General features: G+C 49.3%; 2 protein-coding genes across 4 annotated transcripts in view; one reads left to right on the forward strand and one right to left on the reverse strand.

Annotated features, from left to right (window-relative positions):
• Window positions 1-440: 440 nt before the first annotated feature.
• On the reverse strand, window positions 441-5,672 carry LOC105686282 (protein SCAI). Its single transcript, XM_012400937.3, has 4 exons — window positions 3,433-5,672; window positions 2,508-3,355; window positions 1,839-2,252; window positions 441-848 (listed from the first exon to the last, which is right to left on the reverse strand). The coding sequence occupies exons 1-4, from the start codon at window positions 3,624-3,626 to the stop codon at window positions 604-606; spliced, it is 1,701 nt and encodes a 566-aa protein (XP_012256360.1). The 5' UTR covers window positions 3,627-5,672; the 3' UTR covers window positions 441-603.
• Window positions 5,673-10,301: 4,629 nt separating this feature from the next.
• LOC105686290 (transcriptional regulator ERG homolog) overlaps window positions 10,302-22,368 on the forward strand; it is a 55,027-nt gene continuing 42,960 nt past the window's right edge. The window contains exons 1-2 of one of the 3 annotated variants that reach the window (XM_048659368.1): window positions 10,302-10,777; window positions 14,125-14,408. In XM_048659368.1, coding sequence (XP_048515325.1) covers window positions 14,138-14,408 — 271 coding nt within the window. In that variant the 5' untranslated portion in view covers window positions 10,302-10,777; window positions 14,125-14,137. The other 2 variants (XM_012400942.3, XM_048659367.1) reach the window with 2 other exon arrangements.

Below are 22,368 nucleotides of genomic sequence, written 5' to 3' on the forward strand. Positions count from 1 at the left end.
TTGCAGAATGTTTTTTTCTTCTACCCCTTTTTTTTTTTTTGAATTACCTAATTCTCTTGTTTTTTTTTTTTTCAACGTCGCGAATATTCTTTATTCCGACACGTCTATAATCGTCGATTTATTTCGGTTAGAAAATGGAAGAAAACTGAAAGCAAAAATTAAGCAAAAAATGGAAAAAAAAATCTCTCGAATTTGAAAGAAAAAAAAAAAAAGAAAAAACTGTATCAAAAAAGTGTTTCGAACCCGGCGAGCTATCGAAGAAGGTGGTTACGTTTTGGTCGGTCGAAGAGACGCCTGCGTACGTACGTTGTACGTACGTCGCGGTAACAACGGTACCAATGACAACAACAACAACAACAACAACAATAGCAATGATAATAATAATAATGATAATAATGATGATAATAATAATAATAATAATAATGTGAGTAAGTACGTGGCACACTGAAGAGACACACGAGTCCTAGAGGCGTTTTAATGAGGTCTCAATGTAACGATTTTATTGTAATTGTAATTGTAATTGTAATTGCAATAGTTATAATGATCGTGGCAGGGAGGCGAGGAATCGGCTGTGTCGATGGCCGGGTAGGAGGTACGCCGGGGTCAGGCGAGGTCGCTGGTATCTGGGAAGTGGTCGCGAGCGTCGATGCACTGGGCCAGGTCCAATACCAGATGGTGAAGCGTGGGGTGCTCGAGGATTTCGGCTTCCGGCAACGGCGGGTGACACCTGGGCCGTTGCTGTCGCGTCCTGAACGACCTGTGGAGGTTCAACACCACGTCGCAGAATACGTAGCGGACCAGTAGAAGCCTCAGAAAATCGTCGCCGAAGAATTGTAAGACGCTAGTTTCTGAAATGGGGATAATACAGAAACGATTCGTTACACGTTGCGTCGACGTTCGCATCGATTACGGGTGATATCGGAGGATCACCGGGGGGGAGGGATTCGGGGAATTTTTTTTTCGAAAGAACGAAAACGACGAGGTTGTTCCGTGCGTTAAATAAAGTCGGAGCGTTGGCAGTCGGTCAAGTTTTGGAAATAGGTCAAATTGGGATAGGCGAAGTAATACGGCGATTTTTCGAGTGCCGACAAAGAAAAAATCATTGCGGGGTAGCGTTACCGAAGGTCGAAACTTGGACTCGGAAATCGACCTTGAGAAAATCCTCTCAAGGTCATTTTTTTACCCCTTGGAGTAGCTTCGAGGCCCGCGTCGTCAAACGCCCCGGGGAAAAACGAGTTTTTCGAAGCTCTCCACAGGGCTTGGAAAAAATCGTGGAAAAATTTTGAGGTAGCCATTTCGTAGCCCGAAATCTCCTCTTCAAAATGGTATCCAAAAAGTTTCGCGCGAGATTCTTTAGCACCGAGTTATCCGATTTTTAGAAAAGTCGAACCAACCATCGCATCGGTCAAAAAAATGACCGATCAACCGCGTTTTCGATCGTTAAAAATTCGATAACTCGGTATCGAAGAATCGCGCGTGAAACTTTTTCGAAACAATTTTGAAGAGGAGATTTCGGGCTACAAAATGGCCGTCTGAAAAGTTTTCCTCCAATTTTTTTCAAGCCCTTCGGAGAGCTTCGGAAAAACTTGTTTTTTTCCTGGCGTTGAATTCCTCGGGAGGAATTTTCAAGGACCACTTCAAAGTCAAAGTTTCAACCTTCAAAACGCACCCCATGCGGATAATTCCTCCATCGAGCGACACCGTTTTCGAAACGGTAACTTTTCGTCGCCACTCTTTCTCTCTCTCGCTGGGGATTCTCAGTTGTTGGAAAGAAAAAAAAAAAAACAAAAAACAAAAACAAACAAATTTCATCAAAAAAAAAAAATAAAAAATCTCACCGCATCGCGATCGCGTCACCAGTCTACTGGCCTCGACGAGAAAGCGTTCCACGTACGTCTGGCAGCGGTCCCAGTGGTGTACGGGTAGGCTACCGACGTTGCAGATAAGGCAGAATGCGGCTAGAGGCGCGTGGAGAAAAAGTGTGAACAGACTACCGCCGTGGCGTAGGTCCCTGAGGGTCGGCGGCGTGTCCTGCGGCGACATAAGCACCATCAGCGGTTGTCCGAAGTAACGCGGTATTTGCTGGAACACGAAACTGTTGTCCGAGTCGACGACAACGAACAGCGGCTTCCTGGTGAACGGGTACAAGTCGCCCGGGTAGAGGCAGTGGGGCTCCTTGCCCCCGGTGGGCCTCTTTCCGTGTTCCGGGTCGCGTTTGCTGCTCGTCGATACACCGCCCAGGTCGTAACCCACTGCGAACCGACAACGGAACAAAGTTCATCGGGCCTAGAGTAACCGCGGATAAAATCAACGACGACAACGACAACAACAAAGAAAACAACAAAAAACAAAAAAACAACAGACGTCGATCGACGGCCTCGTGCAACGTCGGAATCGCGACGACAATATCATACGAGGGCGTCGATCGTCGACGTCGACGTCGACGTCGGGAGTGGGGTGTGGGGAATGACGACGACGACGACGCGATCCCCGTTTTGGCAACTTACTCTCTTCGGGTTGTTTCACGGTGGAGAAGCAACCGTCGGCCGACAGGTAGAGGAGCAGCGCCCCGTTCGCGGGTAGCTCCTTGAAACCGCTGGCCAGGAACACCTGTACCTGACTGTAGGTGGGCTTGTAGAGCAGGTACTTGTGGGGGTTGTCGCGTCTGGGCGCCCCGTTTTCGGCGGGGTAGGGACCCGGCCGGAAGGGCAGCCTCCCGGCGGGCGAGGCGTCGTGGAGGTGGGCCGGGTCCTCCCTCGGCTCCCTCTCCAGGGTCTGGAGCATCCTGAACATGTCCATCGACAGTTCGCTGAACTTCACCTGATCGGAACAGTTGCCGACGATGAGGATCTCCTGGAGCGATAGGCACATGGGCGGTGAACGTTCTACCGGCGGCGAGGTCAGGGCCCCCAGCCTGTGGGTCAGAACCACGGGGTTCGCGTCGGCGTGCAGCACGCCGACGGCCGCCTCGGCCTTCACGAAGGCCTTTATCTCGTCGAGGACCAGGTTCCACTCGACCTGGTCCTCCGGCTCGTAGGTGCTCGTGTAGTCGGCTATCTGGGCGTCCAGCTCGCCGACCAGTTCGCGAACCAGTTTCATCTTGTTCAACAGCAGGCAGACGACTATGAAACGCGCGTAGTAGCGCAGCTTCTTCACCATGAGGTCGGAACGGTCCTCCTTGGCCGCGCGGCTGTAGTACGCCCGTCCCCTGATCGCCGCGTAGAACGAGTACGCCTCGTGGAGGTAGCTGGTCTCGCTGGTGCGCAGGTAGTAGTGGTAGTAGAGCTGACCGATCTTGCTGGCGATCTCGCCGATCTGCCAGCGTTTCAGTCCGTACTTGGTGTCCAGGATTATCCTGGAAGAGCGAACCGAGGGGGGGTTTGGCCCGTTAGCGCGTGGCGCTCCGAAGGCACCGGGTATCCCGCTACTAACCTGTGCTGCTGCTGGAACTTCCACAGTTTGGTGTAGATGTCGAAGGTGCGCCCGAAGTAGGCCTGCCACTGCTTGTGGCCGTATTGGGGTAGGTCCCGCAGACCGTTGAACAGCTGTTTGCTCTTCTCGAGTAGGTGGCAGAACTCCAGGACTACCTTGCGCTCGTGATCCTCCATGCCGGCCATCATCACCATCTTTTCGGCTCGACGTTGAGCGACGAAACAATACGGCGGACGGGTTACGTGGGGCCCGTGACGCGGTGGCCCGCGGGATGGCGCCTGACTCTCCCCGCCGCCCCGTAATCAATAACGGGGCTCCGTGCGGACGGCGTCGCGACGCCGCGCGACCGAACAACGCGCCCTTTCAGAGGACCCGACGGACGCCCGTCCGCCGGCAACGGGGCGCGATCGATGACCCGCTGCTAGGGTAACTCCGACGGGGGCGGCCGCCCCCGCGAACGACCCCCGCCAGATGGCCCCACCGGTAAGCCGCCGGGCGCCGTCCCCCAGGGGCGCCAAAACCGAGGGCCCGAAAAAATGTTTGCAAAAAAAAAAGAGAAACAAAAATAATCAACGCGTTTGATAAAATCGTAACCGGTCGATGTCGGTACACGGAAGATGAGTCAATGACACCCCAACTTATTTTGATTGTAAAAGAATTGAGAATATTATTTTGATTCAAATTTCACCCCGATTTTTTTATCAGTGCAATCGATTCTACTCACGATTCTGAACAAACTAATTTTCAGGTTTTGCGCTTTCTCATTGACACGTTGTACATTATGTAGACACGAGGCGATATTTCTGTCATTTGTTCCTGAAAAAATGTGATTTTTAGTTTTGGGTAATTTTCCAGTATTTGTGAACGACGTGTCTCTGTACCCCATTAGTTGAGTAAATGCTTCGAAACGAGTGCGAACGAGAATTTGTTATTATTATTTGATTTTGATATTTCAGTCGACAAATAAATGTGAATTTCAAAGTTCAGTTTCTTTGCTTTATTTCGAGCACCTACCTACCATCAAAAAAAAAAAAAGATCATTCGAAATGCCTCGAGGGGCGCCAAAATCCTTTTTCGCACACAGGCGCCAGTATAACCCTTACGGGGGCCCTGCTCCGGCCGGTGTTGGTGGTACCCCTGAGATTTATTATTATTATATCAGAGTACAAACTAGACAATGTCTATTTAATAGTGTAATAATTTACTCGATAATATTAATAATAATATGAAAATGAAACTTTGACGTTGAATAACTTTTAAACCAATGGACTGATGGAAAAATTATAATAGACCTTTTTTGCAGAGCGTTCAATTCTCTATAAAAATATGTATGATTTTTAATCTATTAATTCATTCGTTTCCAAGTTATAAAATCATAAACAACAAAAGTAATTTTCCCCATGTTATTTCCATAGGAAACTTAGATTGGGACGCACACTATCTTAGAGTTAATATTAAAAGCTCAAATTTTGCAGAGAATTTTTGTTCATCGATTTGGAAGCATTTGAGCCCCTGGGAGCGAAGAAATTCGAAAATAACCTTATCAAGGACCACCCTACTAGACATACTGTCTAATAATTACTGAATCCAGTTACGTATCCATTTATTTATACATATAATTGTCATTATCGTCATTAATAATTAGTTAAATAAACACAAGTGTTATATTCTATATGTGTGTACGTTTAATTGTAGTGGTATTAGCACCTGCACGCCAGGAGGGTTTTATTCCGGCGACGTGTTTCGCCCGGGAACGGAGCGCGGGATTTTTCGGTCGGTAGGGAGAAATTTGCGCGCCGTGGAACGCGGAGACGCGACCGCCGCGGCGGCGGCCATTTTGTCGAGCGGACCATTCAGCCGCGGCGGCCATTTTGTCGAGCGGATCCATCCGGCCGCGGCGGCCATTTTGTCGAGCGGATCCATCCGGCCGCGGCGGCCATTTTGTCGAGCGGATCCATCCGGCCGCGGCGGCCATTTTGTCGAGCGGATCCATCCGTCCGCGGCGGCCATTTTGTCGAGCGGATCCATCCGTCCGCGGCGGCCATTTTGTCGAGCGGATCCATCCCGGCGTTCGTGGATACGGCGCGAAGAGGAGAAGTTTCGTTTAGAAGGTGGACGCGGGTCGCGGAGGAAGGCGGAATTTACGGGGCGACGGTCACGGAACGCGGGCGGAACCGTCGCCGTAAATATAAAGCCGGTTCAACGAATCTGTAAGAATTGTTTAACCGGAACGTTTCGAATCCCCGCGTCCAACCCACCCCACCCCACCACCCCTGACGGAGACTCTCTACTCGATCCTGCGCGCGTCGAGAACGAAGGCAAGGGTAAATCGAATGATGCGAATGTAAAGAAGACTGTGCCACAACCGTAGGTTTACGTGTACGGTACATCTGTATAGTTTTCCATACATCTTGGTTGAGTTACGAGCCGGAATTATGACTGTTATCTTTTTTTTTGTTTTTATCTACTTACAGCGCTGGCCAAAAGTTTTGATATAAACTCCACGAAATTCGGCACCGCACTAAAAATTAGCTAGCGGGCTCAAAAAATTAGGTAATTGGATTTTTCGAGGGGCGTTTTGAAGGAGAAGGATTCACCTTCGTTTTGCTTATTTCTGGAACAATTTGCCACTTTTTAGGTCTACTTACAGTGCCGGCTAAAAGTTTGGATATAAACTCCACGAGATTCGGCGACGCACTAAAAATTAGGTAGCGGGCTCAAAAAATTAGGTAATCGGATTTTTCAAAGGGCGTTTTCGAGGGAAAAGATTCACCTTCATTTTGCTCATTTTTCAAACACTTTACCATTTTTTTTTCAATCCGCTACGAATTTTCAAACACGCGACCGTTTTTCGTCAATTTTTCGCTATTGGAAAATCGGATCCGTACCGAACCGCGGGCAATATTTTCGTTAGTTTTTTTTTGTTTTCTCCTATAAAAAAAGTAAAAGCTGCTAGACGTCAAGAGCTTCGTTTTTATTCTTTTGTACAGTTTCCTGCGATTTTTTTTTCACCGAAGCAAAAAATTTCCGATATTCCAAGAGCGAAAAATTGACGAAAAACGGTCGCGCATTGGAAAATTCGTAGAGGGTTGAAAAAAAAATGGTAAATTGTTTAAGAAATGAGCAAAATGAAGGTGAATCCATCCCCTTCAAAACACCGTTTAAAAAATCCGATTATCTTACTTTTCGAGTCCGTCATCTAGCTTCTAGTGGGTCAGTGTATCAATTTATTTCTCTTCGTTCGTTTCTGATCAGACGCAACATCCCGATTTTTCGAAAATCTCATCAGTGTCGCACGTTACATCAGTTATAACTTGAGAAAATCAAAAAAAAAAAAAAAAAGAAAGGGAGAAAAAGCGCAACAAAAAAATTGCTCGCTATAACGAACTCGTTATCGCAATTACGAATCACATCGATATACATACAACACACGCACAATACACGTACACACCCGTAAACGAGTAATTAAAATTTTTAGTCGCCGTGCAGCGCCTCGGGGAGACCGTGAAAAGCTTTCGCCACCCCCCCCTCCCCCCCCTCCACCCCCTCCCCCCTCGACCCACCCCCGTACACTTATTATACACGTACATTATACAGTTATAAAGTTGCCAGCCGTTGTCCCTCATTACGTGGATTGTGCAGCCCCTTTTTACGCCCCCCCCCCCCCCTCTACCCTCTCCACCCCCGCAAAACCTCCCGTGTCTCTCACTCTCTCACTCTCTCTCTCTCTCTCTACGCTATATTCACGTAGGTCGCTCGGCACTCGGCAGCCGCCGCCGGCGAAGATTAATTAACTAGATTACGGCTGGTAATACAGCGGTATAAGCCGCCGGAGACTCACCGTGTACACATATCTACATACATATATATATATATATATATACATAAGCGAGTACATAGCCATATCTATAGTAGATATACATTATACATATATATATGTATATGTATACGTGCACGTGTATAACGCGCGTAACCCACAATGTCGCGGGGTGGAGGGGGGTGGAGGGGGGTGGGTGGCTACGGGGCGAGGATAACCGGTGCCTGGGCCACCACCCCTGGCGTCCGGGTGTATCGACGGTCGCCTCTCTCGCCTCATCTACAAGTCAATCAGGTTCGCGTGCCGGTTGAACGTCAGGTTCACCGGGGTCGCTGCGGCTCTTTTGCCACGCCGCCTCGTACGTTATCTATATACATATACCCACCTATGTAACTACATATATGTATAACTATAACTGTACGTAGATAACTATAACTGTACACATTATATGTATACAATATGTACCTGTATAGGTAGGAAGAAAATCCAGACGCGACGGAATATATCCGCGTGCCGTGTCGTCGCCTCCCGAGGATCGCGGGGGAACCCCGACGTGTAACCCCGTCATCGCTGAGGATCTTATATACATATATCCGTGAAAAGTGCGGCCGCCGCGTTTTTTAGCGCGGAATTCCGCGGGCCGCGCGATCTGCTCCGCGTTCAACGAAAAGGTATCGAAGGTGTCCGAAATCTATTAATTAAATCAATTAATTAATTCGCGGGGGTGGGGGGCGTCGTGGGGGCGTCGGGGGCCAAGAAAGGGCTAAACGGGGCGCCGCCGCCCTTCGCCCCCCACCTCTGTAGGGATCGTTGGGATCGTTACGGGATCGTCCGTTTGAGAAAAATTATCGAGACCGACTATCGCGTGATTTAATTTGTTACGATTAGGGCGAACGCGGCTGAATGCAGCTGAATGCAGCGAGGGGGTTGGGTAGGTAGGGTGAAGAGAGGGGGGCGGGGGCGCGAGGGGGGCGTTTCGCCGGGGGCGAGGGCCTCGCGCCGCGCCCTGCTATTAATATCAGTTAACCAGCCGATATGATCGCATCGCTCGAATACAATGTATGTACATACGTTGTATACACCCGTTGATACAGTTCGTACGCATCGTGAGCGTTTTATCGTCCGCGCGGGCTCTCCGCTCGGGTTCCGCACCAGAAACGAATCTCCCGATCCCCCCCCCCCCCCCCGACGATCCGCAGGCTGCACGCCGGTTGTGAGTCACCCCCCTCCCCGGGTAGTTTTTCGTTCGACGATCCGATCGCGTTTTTTCGGACGGCTGTTTTAGCGAGAAAAAAAAATCCCGTCGCCAGCTGTATTGTGTAGATACATGTAACGTATAGGTAGATAGGTAGATAGGTAGGTAGGTAGATAGGTAGGTAGGTAGGTACCTACTTTCCTTTTCCACACGTAATTCTCGCGGAAAAAAGGCAACGTGTGCGAACCTGTTGAGCTCCCGGCGTTTCGTGACGACCGCTGCATCTAATTATACATTGCGTAACATTTTTTCAACCCCTTCTTTCCTCCTCCATCCCCCTACCCCTCCCCCTCCCCCTCCACCCCCACCCGCGACTTTGCACCGCGCCCTCGCCGAATTCACTCGCCCCGCGTTTGTTTGTGACGATAATAATTCTGTTCAGCGGAATCGCGGCCGCGTTCGCCCCGCCGCGTTTCCTCCGCGACGCTTTTCGCGGCCCCCTACCGGGGCCCGAGCCCCCGGGACTGCGGGGGAGGGAAGGGGGGAGCGGGGGGTGGCAGTGGAATCTTACGATCTCGGGCCCGCGATTCGAGTCGCGGTCGGGTGGTTTTTCGTTTTTCGTCACCGCCAAAGATTCGCCTCTCGAATATCAATTTCCCCTCTCCGCGACGGTCGCTGACCGAAGGGGTTGGAGGGGCCGGGAGGTGGGGGAAGCGGGGGGGGTGGGGGTGACTTTTGGCCGGGCACCGCAGCTACCGATGTCGGCGGGATGCGCGCACGCGAGGAGGAAGAGCTCAGGAAGTCCTAACTCACGGGGCGCGGGCGTCCCTCCCACCCTCCTTCCCCCTCGCCAGTTCCCCATCCTTTCCCCTCCCCCACCGCCCTTTCCATCGGCGTTAAACGCGCCGAACGACTACGGGGTGTTTATTTGGCTAGATAAACCGCGCGCGGTAGAACCCGCGGTATTCCGCGGAGATGGACATCGTTTGACCTTGCGTCGTCCTCCGGCGAACGTCGCTCGCCTATACAATATGGACTTTCTCGCGCCGTCGGGGACGCGAGAAGGTCGACCGATCCCGATATCGTAGCGTCCCGCGGCGGGATTTCGGAATAACGGGATTCTCAAAAAAAAAAAAAAAAGGACACCCGTTACGTCGTGTTTCGCGGGAGTCCCGAAGGATTTCGAGAATCTTCCGTCGAAATTTACAAAAGCGTCGTCGACAACCGCGGGGTGATTCATTCGACGAAATAACCCGCGGTCCCGATATCGTATACCGTCCCGCGGCAGGACTTCGGCGGTAGAACGAGATTCTCGAAAAGAAAAAGGACACCCGTTAACGTCGTGCTTCGCGGGGGTGCGGAGTTTCGGGAATCTGGATACACCTCGCGGCGTCCTCCTCCTCCTCCTCCGCTATCCTTCCGCGGGGGCGCGGGGAGGGCGAAGTGGGGGGTGGGGGGTGGCAAAGTGGGGGGTGGGGGGTGTTCGCCCCGTCGCCCCGTCGCTCCTCGCGACGGGGATGATCCCGCCTCTTCTGCGGAGGGTAAGAAATCCGCTCCGTTATACGGCGTCGAGAGGAGACCGACGTCGACGACGCGTTGTTACACCGCGTTTACTCCGGGCGCAGACTCCGGCCGTCGGCCAATCGCCGTTACCGCGTTGACAACGGGTGCCGAACGCCCGTCGTCGGTCCCTCGGGAGCTCCGCGTAGCGAACGGGAGCTAACGGCGACCCCGTCCGCTATCCTCGCGCTCCCGGTACGCGCGCCGTTACTCCCCTGCGTCGACGTGCGTCGCCCCCGCCCCCGCCCTCCCTCGCTACCCCGCCGCCACCCCGCCGCCGCTCCCAGCCCCCGGTCCTCGGCCCTCGGCCCCCGGCCCCCGGCCCCGCGGTACGGAGTGCGCGTTTTCCGCCCGTCGACGAACGTCTCTCGTCTCCGCCTCGACTCGTCGAGGCAGCTGCTCGTGTTACGCCCTAAGCGTACCCACGGAATTTCACGTGTGCCCCTTCGGGGCCGAACGCGCGACGACCGACGTCGACGACGTCGACGACGACAACCTCGCGGCCGTAGCGGAAAAACCGCGATCGCGGAATCTGTAAACCCCGACTAAAATGTTCGCGAGTGTTTATTCGCCGCGCCGCGTACGCCTCTCGTCGTCACTCGCGAATTTCGGCACGAGAAAATCACTGGAAACCGGCGAATAAGTTGACGTGAATCCGACGCAGCAGCTGCAGCAGCAGCAGCAGCAGGGAAAACTATAACGCGCCACGGAAAATTGTAAAACTTCGCGCGACGACGAGACGACGGCCGTTAGAACGATTCCCCGCCGAGACGGTGAGTACCCCGAATTTCATCTGTTATACTTACTCCGAAAAACGCTCCTCTCGCCCCCCCCTCCCTCCCCCTCGCCCCCCGCGCTTTCTTCGGGCGTAAACGGCCCCGGGGCCCCCCGAGGGAGGGGGGGGGCGGCGCGAATTTCTTTCTTTTTTTTTTTGCTCGCGATTCCGCGCGCTCCTTGGTCCGCGTGCCCACACGCGTGTGGGTGCCCGGTGGGGCAGAGGGGGGGCAGAGGGGGCAGAGGGGGAGGGCCGGGGGGGAGGACCGGGGGGGTTTCCGGCAGCGTTAACGGAGTGACGTAGTGACGTAACGAGGGCCGGAAGCAGTCAATTTGCCGAGCGCGCGGCTAGCGGGCAGTACGACGAGAGTGCCGCAACCTGGGCGGAACGCGCGGCGAACACGGCGTTAAGTGTGTGGTCATCCTCCTCATCCGCAGGTGAGCGAGGTTTTTCAACCGACGACGGAATCCGTTGCGCCGCACGCGGAACGAAACGCGGCCGTCGGACGGCCGGTAATCCGGGGGACGCGCTGTCGCGACGACGGCGGTTCCGCCGACGTTCCGTCGGGCGCGACGCGACGCGACGCGGTTTCCGGGGCTACGTTCCCGCGCGAGCGGCGTGCGCGGGACCGTCGGCGGAATTCGCGGCGGGTTTGTTTGTTTTTTGTTTACGGTTTTGTTTGTGTTTTTTGTTTGTTTTGTTTTCGTTTTTTTTTTTATCCGGGCCGCACCGGTTCGCGGAAGTCCTTTTTTCACCGTTACATTAGCGCGCCGTTTTCGACGAATCTCGATCCGCGTCGCTCGCCGCGGCGGCGGCGGCGGCGGCACGGGGATAAAAATAACTTCGATGTGTATATACGTATGTATAAAGGACACCGCTCGCCGGAAGCTTTAATGCCGTAATAGACATCTTTAATTTTATTCGTCACTGCAGCGACGCGCGACCTATACGTCGGTTACACTGCGTCGTAACGTCGCGGCGATAACGGGACGTATACTGTCGGTTTTTCCGTACCTTTTCCGATTGTGTTTTTTTTTTTTTTTTTCTCTTTGAAATCCGGAGAATCCGAGGATCCCATCCACTTACGTATGGATAGACGTCTTTCGAAGGACGTCGATCGAACCGAATCCGAAAAAGAAATCCGGATTGATTTTCGTCGCGGTTTTTTGTTGTTGTTTTAGTTTTCTGTTTGTTTTTTTTTTTCTTCTTTTCTTTGGAAACGGAAAGAAAAAATACACAGGCGACGAAATAGAGCGTTGCCGGATCTCGTTGTCGTACCGTCCGTATAATACTGCGTGCTTTTACGCGTCGTGTAGCGACCGGAGCGGGATAATAATTGTGCATATAACGCAACTACTACGACGACGACGTGGACGAGGAGGAGGCGACGGAACGATACGGCGTCGCGGATGTGCAGCCGACGGGTTCGATTCGCGGCGATTCCGAACGGACGATTCGACGTGTGTTTTCTTCTTTTTTTTTTTTTCGAAACGGGGTGGCGATTAAGGTGTTGCGACGGTTTCGTCGTCGTGGACGACAAGTGACGAGGATAACGACGATCGACGTTGAGGATAACGCTGAATATCGTCGGGGGAAAGTGACCGGCGCGTTAGAAATGACGTTTTTCAAGTACATATAACGCTGCACTCGGCGAGAACAATCGACGGCGCACGTAACGCGCCGATCGGCAATGATCTTTGTGGGGAAAACTTTGTCGAAAATGGTCCTTGAAAAATTTCTCCCGAGGTCATTTCGGACTCGGCGAGGTGTCGCGCGAGTCGCGAAACGCGAGGAATGAAAACGAGTCTTTTCAAAATTCTTCACGGGGCTTGCGAAAAATCGCGGAAAACACTTTCGTTGAAGGGGCCGATTTTCTGGCCGGAAATCTCATCTTCGAAATTGTCTCCGGAAAAATTTTTGACGCGCGCGATTTTTTTACACCGAGTTATTCGTTTACTGGAAAAGTCGAACCAACCGCTCCTGCATCGGTCGAAAAACTCGATCGACCAACCGCGTTTCCGATCGTTAAAAATTCGATAACTCGGCGCGAAAAAATCGCGCGCGTCAAAAATTTTTCCGGCGACAATTTCGAAGAGGAGATTTCGGGCTACAAAATGGCCGTCAACGAAAGTTTTCCGCGATTTTTCGCAAGCCCCGTGGAGAATTTCGAAAAACTCGTTCGTTCCGCGAAGTTTCGCGAAACTCGATCCCTCGAACCTGCGCCACGGGGTAGAAAGTGACCTTGAGAATAATTTTCGAAGATCGTTTGCGAGTCGAAGTTTCGACCTTCGAAACGCGTCCCGCGAGGACTGTGCTTTTTGTTTTTTTTTTTTTTTTTCTTTCTTTTTTGACATTAATTAATTTCGTCGAGTTGGAGCATTTTGAAAATCGGTATTATTTCCCCGCGTGCCGCGTGGGCCGTCAATTTCCTCGGCGAGTGTACGGTATTCGCAACGAGTTTAATAATAATAATAATTCGTCTAATGATCGTTCGGACTACAGGCGTAGCGAACTCTACGTCGAATCATCATCATGCACCGCGCACCGGTGTCACCGACGTGACCTTCGAGGGGTCAAGCGGTTCCGATTCCTCGGGGCAAAATCGCCGGGAATACGTATAAATTTTCATCGAATTCCCGAGCACTGCTTTGCGGCTGTATAGTTCCAGAAACGAATACTCCGCGGGACGGGAAGATACGTCGTTAACGGTCACGCGAACCAACGACGGATTTTTTCAACGTCGTCGCGTGTGCGCTTCGACAAAACGAATACGCGCGGAACCGAATCCTATATGTACGTAACGTACGGCAGCGATTAATTTCAAGGACGATACGCAACGCGTCGAAATCAAACCGAACGTAAACGATCGCTCGTACGTCGACGAAATATTCGCAATAATCGCCAAATAATTCTTTGAAATTCGCAAATAAAATCTTCGTCCAACGATATTTCCCACGGAACGAACGATTTCAAGATCGTCGCGAATCCGGCGATGAAAATATCGCGTTCAGAAAATGGCGCGCGTCCGAAATATTTGCTTTTGTTTTTTTTTTTTATTTTCTTTTGTTTGTTTTTTTTTTTTTTTTTCTTTCTTTTACCGCGTTTCCCGGAGCTCGTTATCGCGGACGGGGGGGAAGGGGGGGAGGGGGAGGAGGAGTGGAATTGACCGATCGCGGGGGTGGCGTGGGGGGTGAGGGGGGGGGGGGGGAGTTCGTCCCGCGGAAGGGCCGTGTCTCGCGGCGTCCTTTGATTTACGTCGGGGGGGTTCGGAGGTCCGCGCGGCGCCGTTTGACCCTTATGCCCCTTTACGCGCTATAAAGTGTATTCGCGTCTTGGTTTTTGCAGGGGTGCCGTGGTGATGTACGACAGCACAAGCTGTTCGTACGCTGGGGCGCTAGACTTGAAGGGAGCCGGATCCGGAGCGGCTATCGGCACCGCGGGGTCGGGGGTCAAGCAGGAGAACTGGCCGTACCGCGGCCTCGCGTGCGGAAGCACCTTTCAGCAGCTGAAGCAGAGCGTGGAGAAGGCGAAACAGGCGCTCGCCGACCGCGGTGGTTACCTGGCCGGCGCTTTCTCACCACCTCCAAGGGCCAATCCATCCGCTGTATCGCCGAACGCGTCCATAGCCGGTAAGCGGATATACGTATATATATGTACATAAATATTGAAGTTTAATTTGTGTATATGAGGCGAAAACGATAGGGGTTGAGAGAAATATGGGGGCGACTTTTTTCGATTACATCTTAGTTTTTTCTTTTTTGTATTCGTACAAGAACAGAATTGAAACCGAAATTGAAACAGCGTCTCCTATTTCAATTCCATCTTTGTTGTTTTTTCTATTCGTACAAGAACAGAATTGAATCCGAACTTGAAACAACATTCCTCTATTACAATTCTGCCTTTGTTTTTTCTTTTTCCTATTCGTCTACGAACAGAATTGAATTCGAACTTGGAACGGCGTTTCTCTTTTTCAATTCCATCTTCGTTTTTCCCTTTTTTCTCTTCGTCGACTAACTAGAATTGACTTTAAAATTGAAACAGCATTTCTCTTTTTCAATTACATCTTTGTTCTTTCTTTCTTCTCTTCATCTACGAACAGAATTGACTCCTAACTTGAAACAGTGTTTCTCTTACAATTCCATCCGTGTTGTTTTTTTCTATGCGTACAAGAACAGAATTGCATATGACTCTGAACTTGAAACAGCATTTCTCTTCTTCAATTCCATCTTCGTTTTTCTCTATTCGTCCACTAACTAGAATTGTATTTGAAATTGAAACGGCGTTTCTCTTTTTCAATTCCATCTTCGTATTTTCCTATTCGTCCGCAAACAGAATTGACTTTGAAATTGAAACAGCATTTCTCTATTTCAATTCCATCTTTGTTTTATCTCTTTTCTCTTTTCTCTACGAACAGAATTGAATCCGAAATTGAAACAGCGTTTCTCCACTTCAATTCTATATTTGTTTTTTACTTTTTTCTCTCCGTACAAGAACAGAATTGACTTTGGAATTGCAACAGTGTCTCTCTTTTTCAATTCCATCTTTGTTTTATCTTTTTTCTCTTTTCTCTACGAACAGAATTGACTTTGAAATCGAAACAGCGTTTCTCTACTTCAATTCCCTCTCTCGTCGTACCATCCTTAGTTTTCTCTCGCCCGTCTTACAAGCTCGAATCAGTGTCTCGCGTGCGTAATAAAATGTTCGAACTATAAACCAGTCCGGAGGCTGGAAGGGATTGCAGCCAGCTCGCTCGTACCCAACTCAACGAAGATTTTCGTTTCCCGATTGGATTTTTTTCGGCGCTTGCAACGGCTTTCGGCAAGATGGTGGGTCGATTATGGCGTCGTCCTCCTCCTCCTCCCCGTCCCCGTCCCCGTCCCCGTCCCCGTCTCCGTCGTCGTCGTCGTCGTCGTCGACGTCGACGTCCCTGGGTTGCATACCTACACCTCCGTCGCTAACGTCGTCGTCGACGAAACTGCGGGGTGTGGTTTGGGGTTTAGCTGTCCCGGTATCCATGGAAACCGACCGCCCTTCGACCCTCCGCTGGCGAAAACCACCCTCAGCTTCGGAGGCCGGATGCTGCCTCGAGCATCTCGCCCGCTTATATCTACGCCGCACGACCCTCGTCTACATCTATCCACCTACCCACCTACCCAACCACCTACCCACCTAACCACCTACCTAACCAACTTCCATACCAGGACCAGCCGGAGCGCGACCCTCTTTCGAAATTACGCGCACTGCAGCCGCCTCCACGGGCCACATTTTTTACTAATAAACAAATATTTGTACTCATGTACCCTTGATGGTATATGGAGAACCGCGACGTCCAAAGTTATTTTACCCAAATCGATCGCCCCGAGCGAATCCGTTACTGGAAAATCTGAAAAATAACCGAGGAATGAAATTCTTTGGGGGAAAAGGATCAGAGTCAATTGTTGTGCCGATTTTGAGTAAAAGTAATATAGAGATAAGACTGGCATCGTCGAATCAACGGATACGTAAACTTGAAAACAGCGGGTATTAATCGACTGCGAAAGGAATGAAATCGAAGTGAAAAATTTGATCAGACAAAATTTGAAAGAAAAAAAAATAAATAAAAAATAAAAAATTGGAGAGGGTACTTTGGTCTTTGGCGAGCTAACGTGACCTAATTTACTATGCAATTAGGTATTCATTCTGGATTTCTCTTTTGTTTGGTTTTTTTGAGAAAGAGAAAACCTTCAATTTTTTCGTTCATTTTCGAATTTGATCGAATTTCTTTTTTTTCTCCCTAATTCACCTACACTTTTCAAACTCGATTGATTAACGTCCTTCGATTTTCTTCTAACAATAAGCTTCCGAATTCCCCGATTCGATATAATCCCGTTGTTCTCCGCTGTTTTCGTTCGCGTCGTTCTCGAGTCACGAATTTTTCGTCCATCGGGGGTTCGTCGGAGCGGGTCGAGCCCGTAAAACACAACGATCGAACAGCGGTCTATACCGCGCTCGTCTGTCAATAAACATTGGGGGTGATGGGGGGCGGGGGGGGGGTGGGTGCGTAACGCGACGTAGATCACATCGTCGTGTTTACCTCGGTAATTGATGTTTGACGATGAGGTTGCGCCTTCGTTCGTTACCGTTTTACGCTTCGACGGTACACCATAACACGACACGTGACCTTGTCGGCATGCCGACACCACGGACGAACCTCCCCAGCGCGCGAATTATCTCACCCGTTCATTGAACGCACACGTACACGTGTACGCGTACGTACGTACGAGGTACGTATACGTCCCGAAAAACGAGCGCCGACCTCCGCGTTGATATTCCTCATCCGTGTTTTGTTTTGTTTTTTTTCTGTTTTCTTTTTTCTCGCGCGCGCCTCTGTTTCGTTAGGATTTCATGCCTTTTCGACGGGGGACCGCGGGTGCGGCTCCTCGTCGGGAGCGAAGTTTTCGACGAATTTCAATTTTCACCGAGTCCGGAACGAGCCACGTTCGGAAGGAAGCGAGGATCGCGGCAGTCGTCGCGCCCTTGATCGGCCCATTAGTGGAAAAGGTTCGTACCCTCAGCGCTACCGCGTCGTTCGTTGTTGATTTCGTTTTTGGGAAATAAGAGCGAACCGGCAACACTGATTGTGAATCGAAAAGAACCGCTGCGAGACCGTGTTCGCTTTTTGTGCGATAGAAATGATGAAAATAAACAAAGTTTCGAATGTGGAATTAAAGGCATAAGGATTGTATAGCGCCGTAGATCTCGTCTTAACGAGGTGCCTATGGTGCAATGAAAATAATCGGCGTTGTCAGTGTTGGCCGGATCACCCGAAAACCTGTCCGAAAATCTAAAATACGTATATGATGTCGTACGAGTGAGGAAAACTATGGTATATTTTTTTCAAACAACGTTTATCTCCACTTTGAACGCCTGAAATGTTTCTCATACGTATGTGCGTTGTTTTTTTGTTTTTTTTTTTCTTTCAAAGGTTGTAACCAACGTGCGAAAAAAGATATTCTCAATTCGTTCGTTCGAATGCGAGCAGCGATTTTTATTGTGGAATCTCTCGATGTTTACGTATGTCTCTGTTCGTTGACTCTGATCATTTGTTTTTGGCGAAGGAAAATAAGTGAGGGAAATGAGTCAATCGACTGCACGGCGATCGTGAGAAATTAGACAATCGATTACGGTGTTGAACGATCGGCGAAAATTGGATTTTTCCTCTTTCTATGATTCTTCTTTAAATTTCTCCTCGCCCGTTCGAGAATTTCCTCTTCAACGAGCCAAACATTGAACTCAAGCTGCGGGACCTTGAGGACAGTCGCGCAATTTTTTTTTTTAAAATGTCAATCGAAAAGGAATCGTGGTTTTTTTGGATTTATTTTTTTCGGCCACGTTTCCAAAATTCTACCATCGAATTTAGCCCCAAAAAAATTTATGTAGAAAGTAATGAAAAGCGAAGGGAAATAAAAAGAAAAGTAGAAAACAAGAAGAAATAGAAAAAAGAGTAAAAAGCAAAGGAAACAATTAAAAAAGTAAACAGCAAACAAAAAAAGATAAAAAGCAAGCAAAGCAAAAAACGCGTTTCAAACATTCTCTCATTCTTTAATCGAAACCAATCGATCGGTGCGAGCGAATCAAAGTATATAAAAAAAAACAAAAAAAATGGTAACGACATGTACCAATTTCTGGAATGGAAAGTCCAGATTTTCGACGCACGACTGACCTTGGAACGATTTTGGAGGACACATCCATCCGAGACTGGACACTATGTATATCTTTATCAAAATAAAAAAAAAAACACGGTTAATATAACAATTAGTTTTGTAGCACGTTGTTTGATTATCGATTGCATTTTTGGGGATATTAATTTCGGAGAGATGGGGTTGATTATTAAGTCAGATTCATACGAGGGTCGTGCAGAGATCGCGAAAATAGAGGCGACGTAGGGAAATATTCTTTCGGAAAATCGGAACGCATGAATCTTTGTTCAACGAGATGTACATGATATACATATACATATACATAATATACGAATATAAACGAAGATGCGACGTGAAATATATCTATATATCTATATCTATATCTATATATATAGATGGATATATAGCCGCGCCGCATCTTATTCCGGAACGATCATCCCCTACGTTATTTACGCTCCCTCGGTTTCTCGCATTGTATCTTCGTTGATTTTTCGGGAGGGTTTGTGCGGGGACCTCGACGCGGGGTCGTTCGCGCGTAGTGACCGGGGGGTGGGGGGGGGGGGAGGGGGGCACCGAATAGGGTGGCCCCGACGCGTTGATAATTGCCGGTATCGGTTAACCCTGCCTCCCTCGAAACCCGCAGCAGCAGCCCTCCCCCCCCATCCCCCCCTTCGCCCTTTCGCTTTTATGCAATCTTTTGCGCGCCCCTTCGTTTCCGCAATAACCGCGCGCGGCGATCGCTGGGGACGTGAAATGTACGTACAACCAACCCCTGCGCGGTGCGCGGCGACACCCGCATGCAAATCGGTGTAACGCGGTGCCCGGCGGAGCCCGACGATTTCGAAAATTCGGAATTTCACTCGATTTTCACGACGTATGAGATTTGGAAAAATTAATACCGGTTTCCCACCGAAGTGAACTCGGCCCCCTGGTGTTGTATTGAGTACCGTTTGTGAAAAAATGTTTGCCGGCGATTTTCACATGTTTGCCAATGTTTGCCAACGTTTGCCAGCGATTTTCACATGTTTGCCAATGTTTTCCGTAGCTTTGTATTTTAGTTTGCCTCCTCTTGTAGATACTTTAAAAAGTTATCCGTTTTCGAAAATTGGGAGGGCTAAAAAAAAAATACATCTCGAAAATGCTGGAGCATTATTATTATAATTATGATTATCAATTATAATTATTGATCGTTATTGTAATGATGATATTCCGGCATTTTTGAGATGTTATAATATTTTTTCCTTTTTAATCTTTCGCTTTTTCAAAATGGAAATAGTGAACAAATATGATCGAGGAGTACGTAAGGGCAAAAAATAATACATAAACGCAAACACATTTTGATATTTTAGCCAATTTTGTAGAGATGATTTTTGAAAGAAAACGCAAACGGAAATCAAGATGTGGCAAACGGAGGACAATCAATGGCAAACATTTTTCTTCTAAATTGTGTACATTGGGGAGCCAAATCGGCGAAGTCGGCCTCCTCTCCAACCCCCCGAATGTTCGAAAACAGATAACTATTGAATTAAAAAGAGGCAAACGAAAATAAGTATATGGCAAACATTGGCAAACGGAGAACAATCAATGGCAAACATTTTTTTTTAATTGGTATATATATTAAGGGGCCAAATTAGCGAAGTCAGCCCCCCCCCCCCCCCCCCTCCTAATTTTGGAAAAAGGTCAACTTTCAAAGTAAAAATAGGCAAACTAAAATTTAAAGATATGGCAAACATTGGCAAACGTAGGACACTCGATGGCGAACATTAGTTTGCGATTTGGCATTTGTTGGGGGGCCAAATTGGCGAAATTGGTCCCCCCCCAATTTTTGAAAAAGGTTAACTTTCGAAGTAAAAATCGGCAAACTAAAATTCAAAAACACGGCCAACATCGGCAAACGCAATCCAAAAGAGATCTACACGTCGACCGATTCGCGCCCGATCTCTCCGGTGCTACGAGAGTCCCGGGAAAAAAAGGACGTCGTCGGGTTCGCAGCCTTATAAACGCGATTCCGTTTGATGTACGACATCGATATAATGTATATCCCAACAATCGCCGAGACAGTGTACACGCGCCACTCACTACCTATAACCCCGCGCGTAACACACCAGTCGATCGGTTAGCCGCGCGGCTGCATGAGGCGAACGCACACGCGGGGGGTTGCCTGGCTGGATGGCTGGCTGGCTGGCTGGCTGGCTGACTAGCTGGCTAGCAAGGGGGGCGGTCCGTGACTAATCATGATAGTTCCGCTCAGGAACGGCCGGGACACACGACTCTCCGGGTTCCGGTTCCGGCGCGTGCCGCCCGCGACCGTGCAACGTTCGCTTTCCCGCATCGCGACCCCACCGTCAACCCCCCCTCCGCTAACCCCCCACCGCTACCCCCCGCGCACCGGCCCTCGAAACGCACTCCCGAGCAATTATTACGCGACGCACAAAGCGCCGGGGCACCGTGACGAGACGCAACCCGCCGGCCGATCCGAAGAATCCCGCGCGAACTGCGCCCCCCACCCCACCCCCCCCACCCCCTCGCACACGTGCGACTTTTCCGCCCCCCGCGACGTTAGTTTTGCCGCCCCCCTCCGTCTCCCGTCTTCCATCTTCCATCTCCCATCTCTCCCCCGCCCCCCCCCCCCCCACCATCCCCGCGGCATTCGTTTCGCGCACGTTATAGAACCCGGACGGTTGCAGCCGGGGTTATCTCCCGTCGATCTGACACCCTCGCCCTCCCCCCCCCCCCCAGTTCGTTTTTAGGCGGCGAATTTTCAACCGGCTATCATTATTCACCCGCTCGCCGACCGGACGCCTTATTGTATGTGTGTGTGTGTAGTAGCCTCGATTGGAAGTAGGCTCGGAACTCGAAGCGATGGAAAAAAAAAATGAAGGAAAAATGAACGGGAGAGAGAGGCGAAGGGGCTGCCGTTGGGGAAACCCGGGCGAAAAACCGGGGGCGATTTTCTTACCGACGTATTTCTTCGTTTCTCTTCGTCCCGACTTGAAGCGCGTCGACGTACGTACGTGAGTATAGAGATAGAGAGAAAGAGAGAGAGAGAGAGAGAAAAGAAAATTTATTTGATCATGGAGCAAGCTCCTCAATGACCACCGCAGAAATACATGAAAAAACAATAGTTGCACAAAATGGATACTTAAACGAAGAGAGAGAGAGAGAGAGAAAAAAGAAAATTTATTTGACCTTGGGACATAGCTCCCTGAAGGTCACAGGAATACACATACGTAGCAAGAACGTAAACTTATTGTTGACAAAGAAATAATAGAGGAAAGCGAAGCTGAAGTAAACCAAAAATACAGCAAAAGCACTGCAAAAGTACAGTGAAATAAATAAATAAGTAAACCATTGAAATAACGTAAAGGCGAAGTAAAAGTAAAGTAAAGTAACGGATACAGGAATAAATAAACGAATAAACAATAAAAGCACAGAAATAATACAAAAAAGTAAAGCTGAAGTAAAACAAAAATACTGCAAGAGCACAACGAAAGCACAGTGAAATAAATAAGTAAGTAAACCATTAAAATAACGTAAAAGCAAAATGAAAGTAAGCAAAGTAACGAATATAAGAATGAATAAACAGATGAACAATAAAAGCATATAAATAATACAGAATAGTAAAGTTAAAGTAAAACGAAAATACAGTAAAAGCACAGCCCAAGTACAATAAAATAAATAAAATAAAATAAATAAAATAAATAAACAGAGAGAGAGAAAGGGAGAGAAAGGGAGAGAAAAGAAAGAGAGATATATCTCTGGATCGGTTCGCGATTTTCGAGGGTGTGTTTTTTCGTTGTCGTCGTTGTTGTTGTTGTCGTTGTTGTTTTTGTTTTTTTTTTTTTTTTTCTCCGTCCGACCCGGACGAATAAATTCACTCGAGCACATCGGGCATCCGTCGACGCCGAGA

Source organism: Athalia rosae, chromosome 8, assembly GCF_917208135.1.
Source record: "Athalia rosae chromosome 8, iyAthRosa1.1, whole genome shotgun sequence".
Taxonomy (NCBI): domain Eukaryota; kingdom Metazoa; phylum Arthropoda; class Insecta; order Hymenoptera; family Athaliidae; genus Athalia; species Athalia rosae.

Coding starts and splice junctions, on each gene's coding strand:
- LOC105686282 (XM_012400937.3), bottom strand. CDS start 3,626: ATGGTGATGATGGCCGGCATGGAGGATCACGAGCGCAAGGTAGTCCTG. Junction 3,356..3,432: donor AAGTTCCAGCAGCAGCACAG/GTTAGTAGCGGG, acceptor TCGCTCTTCCAG/GATAATCCTGGACACCAAGT. Junction 849..1,838: donor GGTGACGCGATCGCGATGCG/GTGAGATTTTTT, acceptor TCCCCATTTCAG/AAACTAGCGTCTTACAATTC.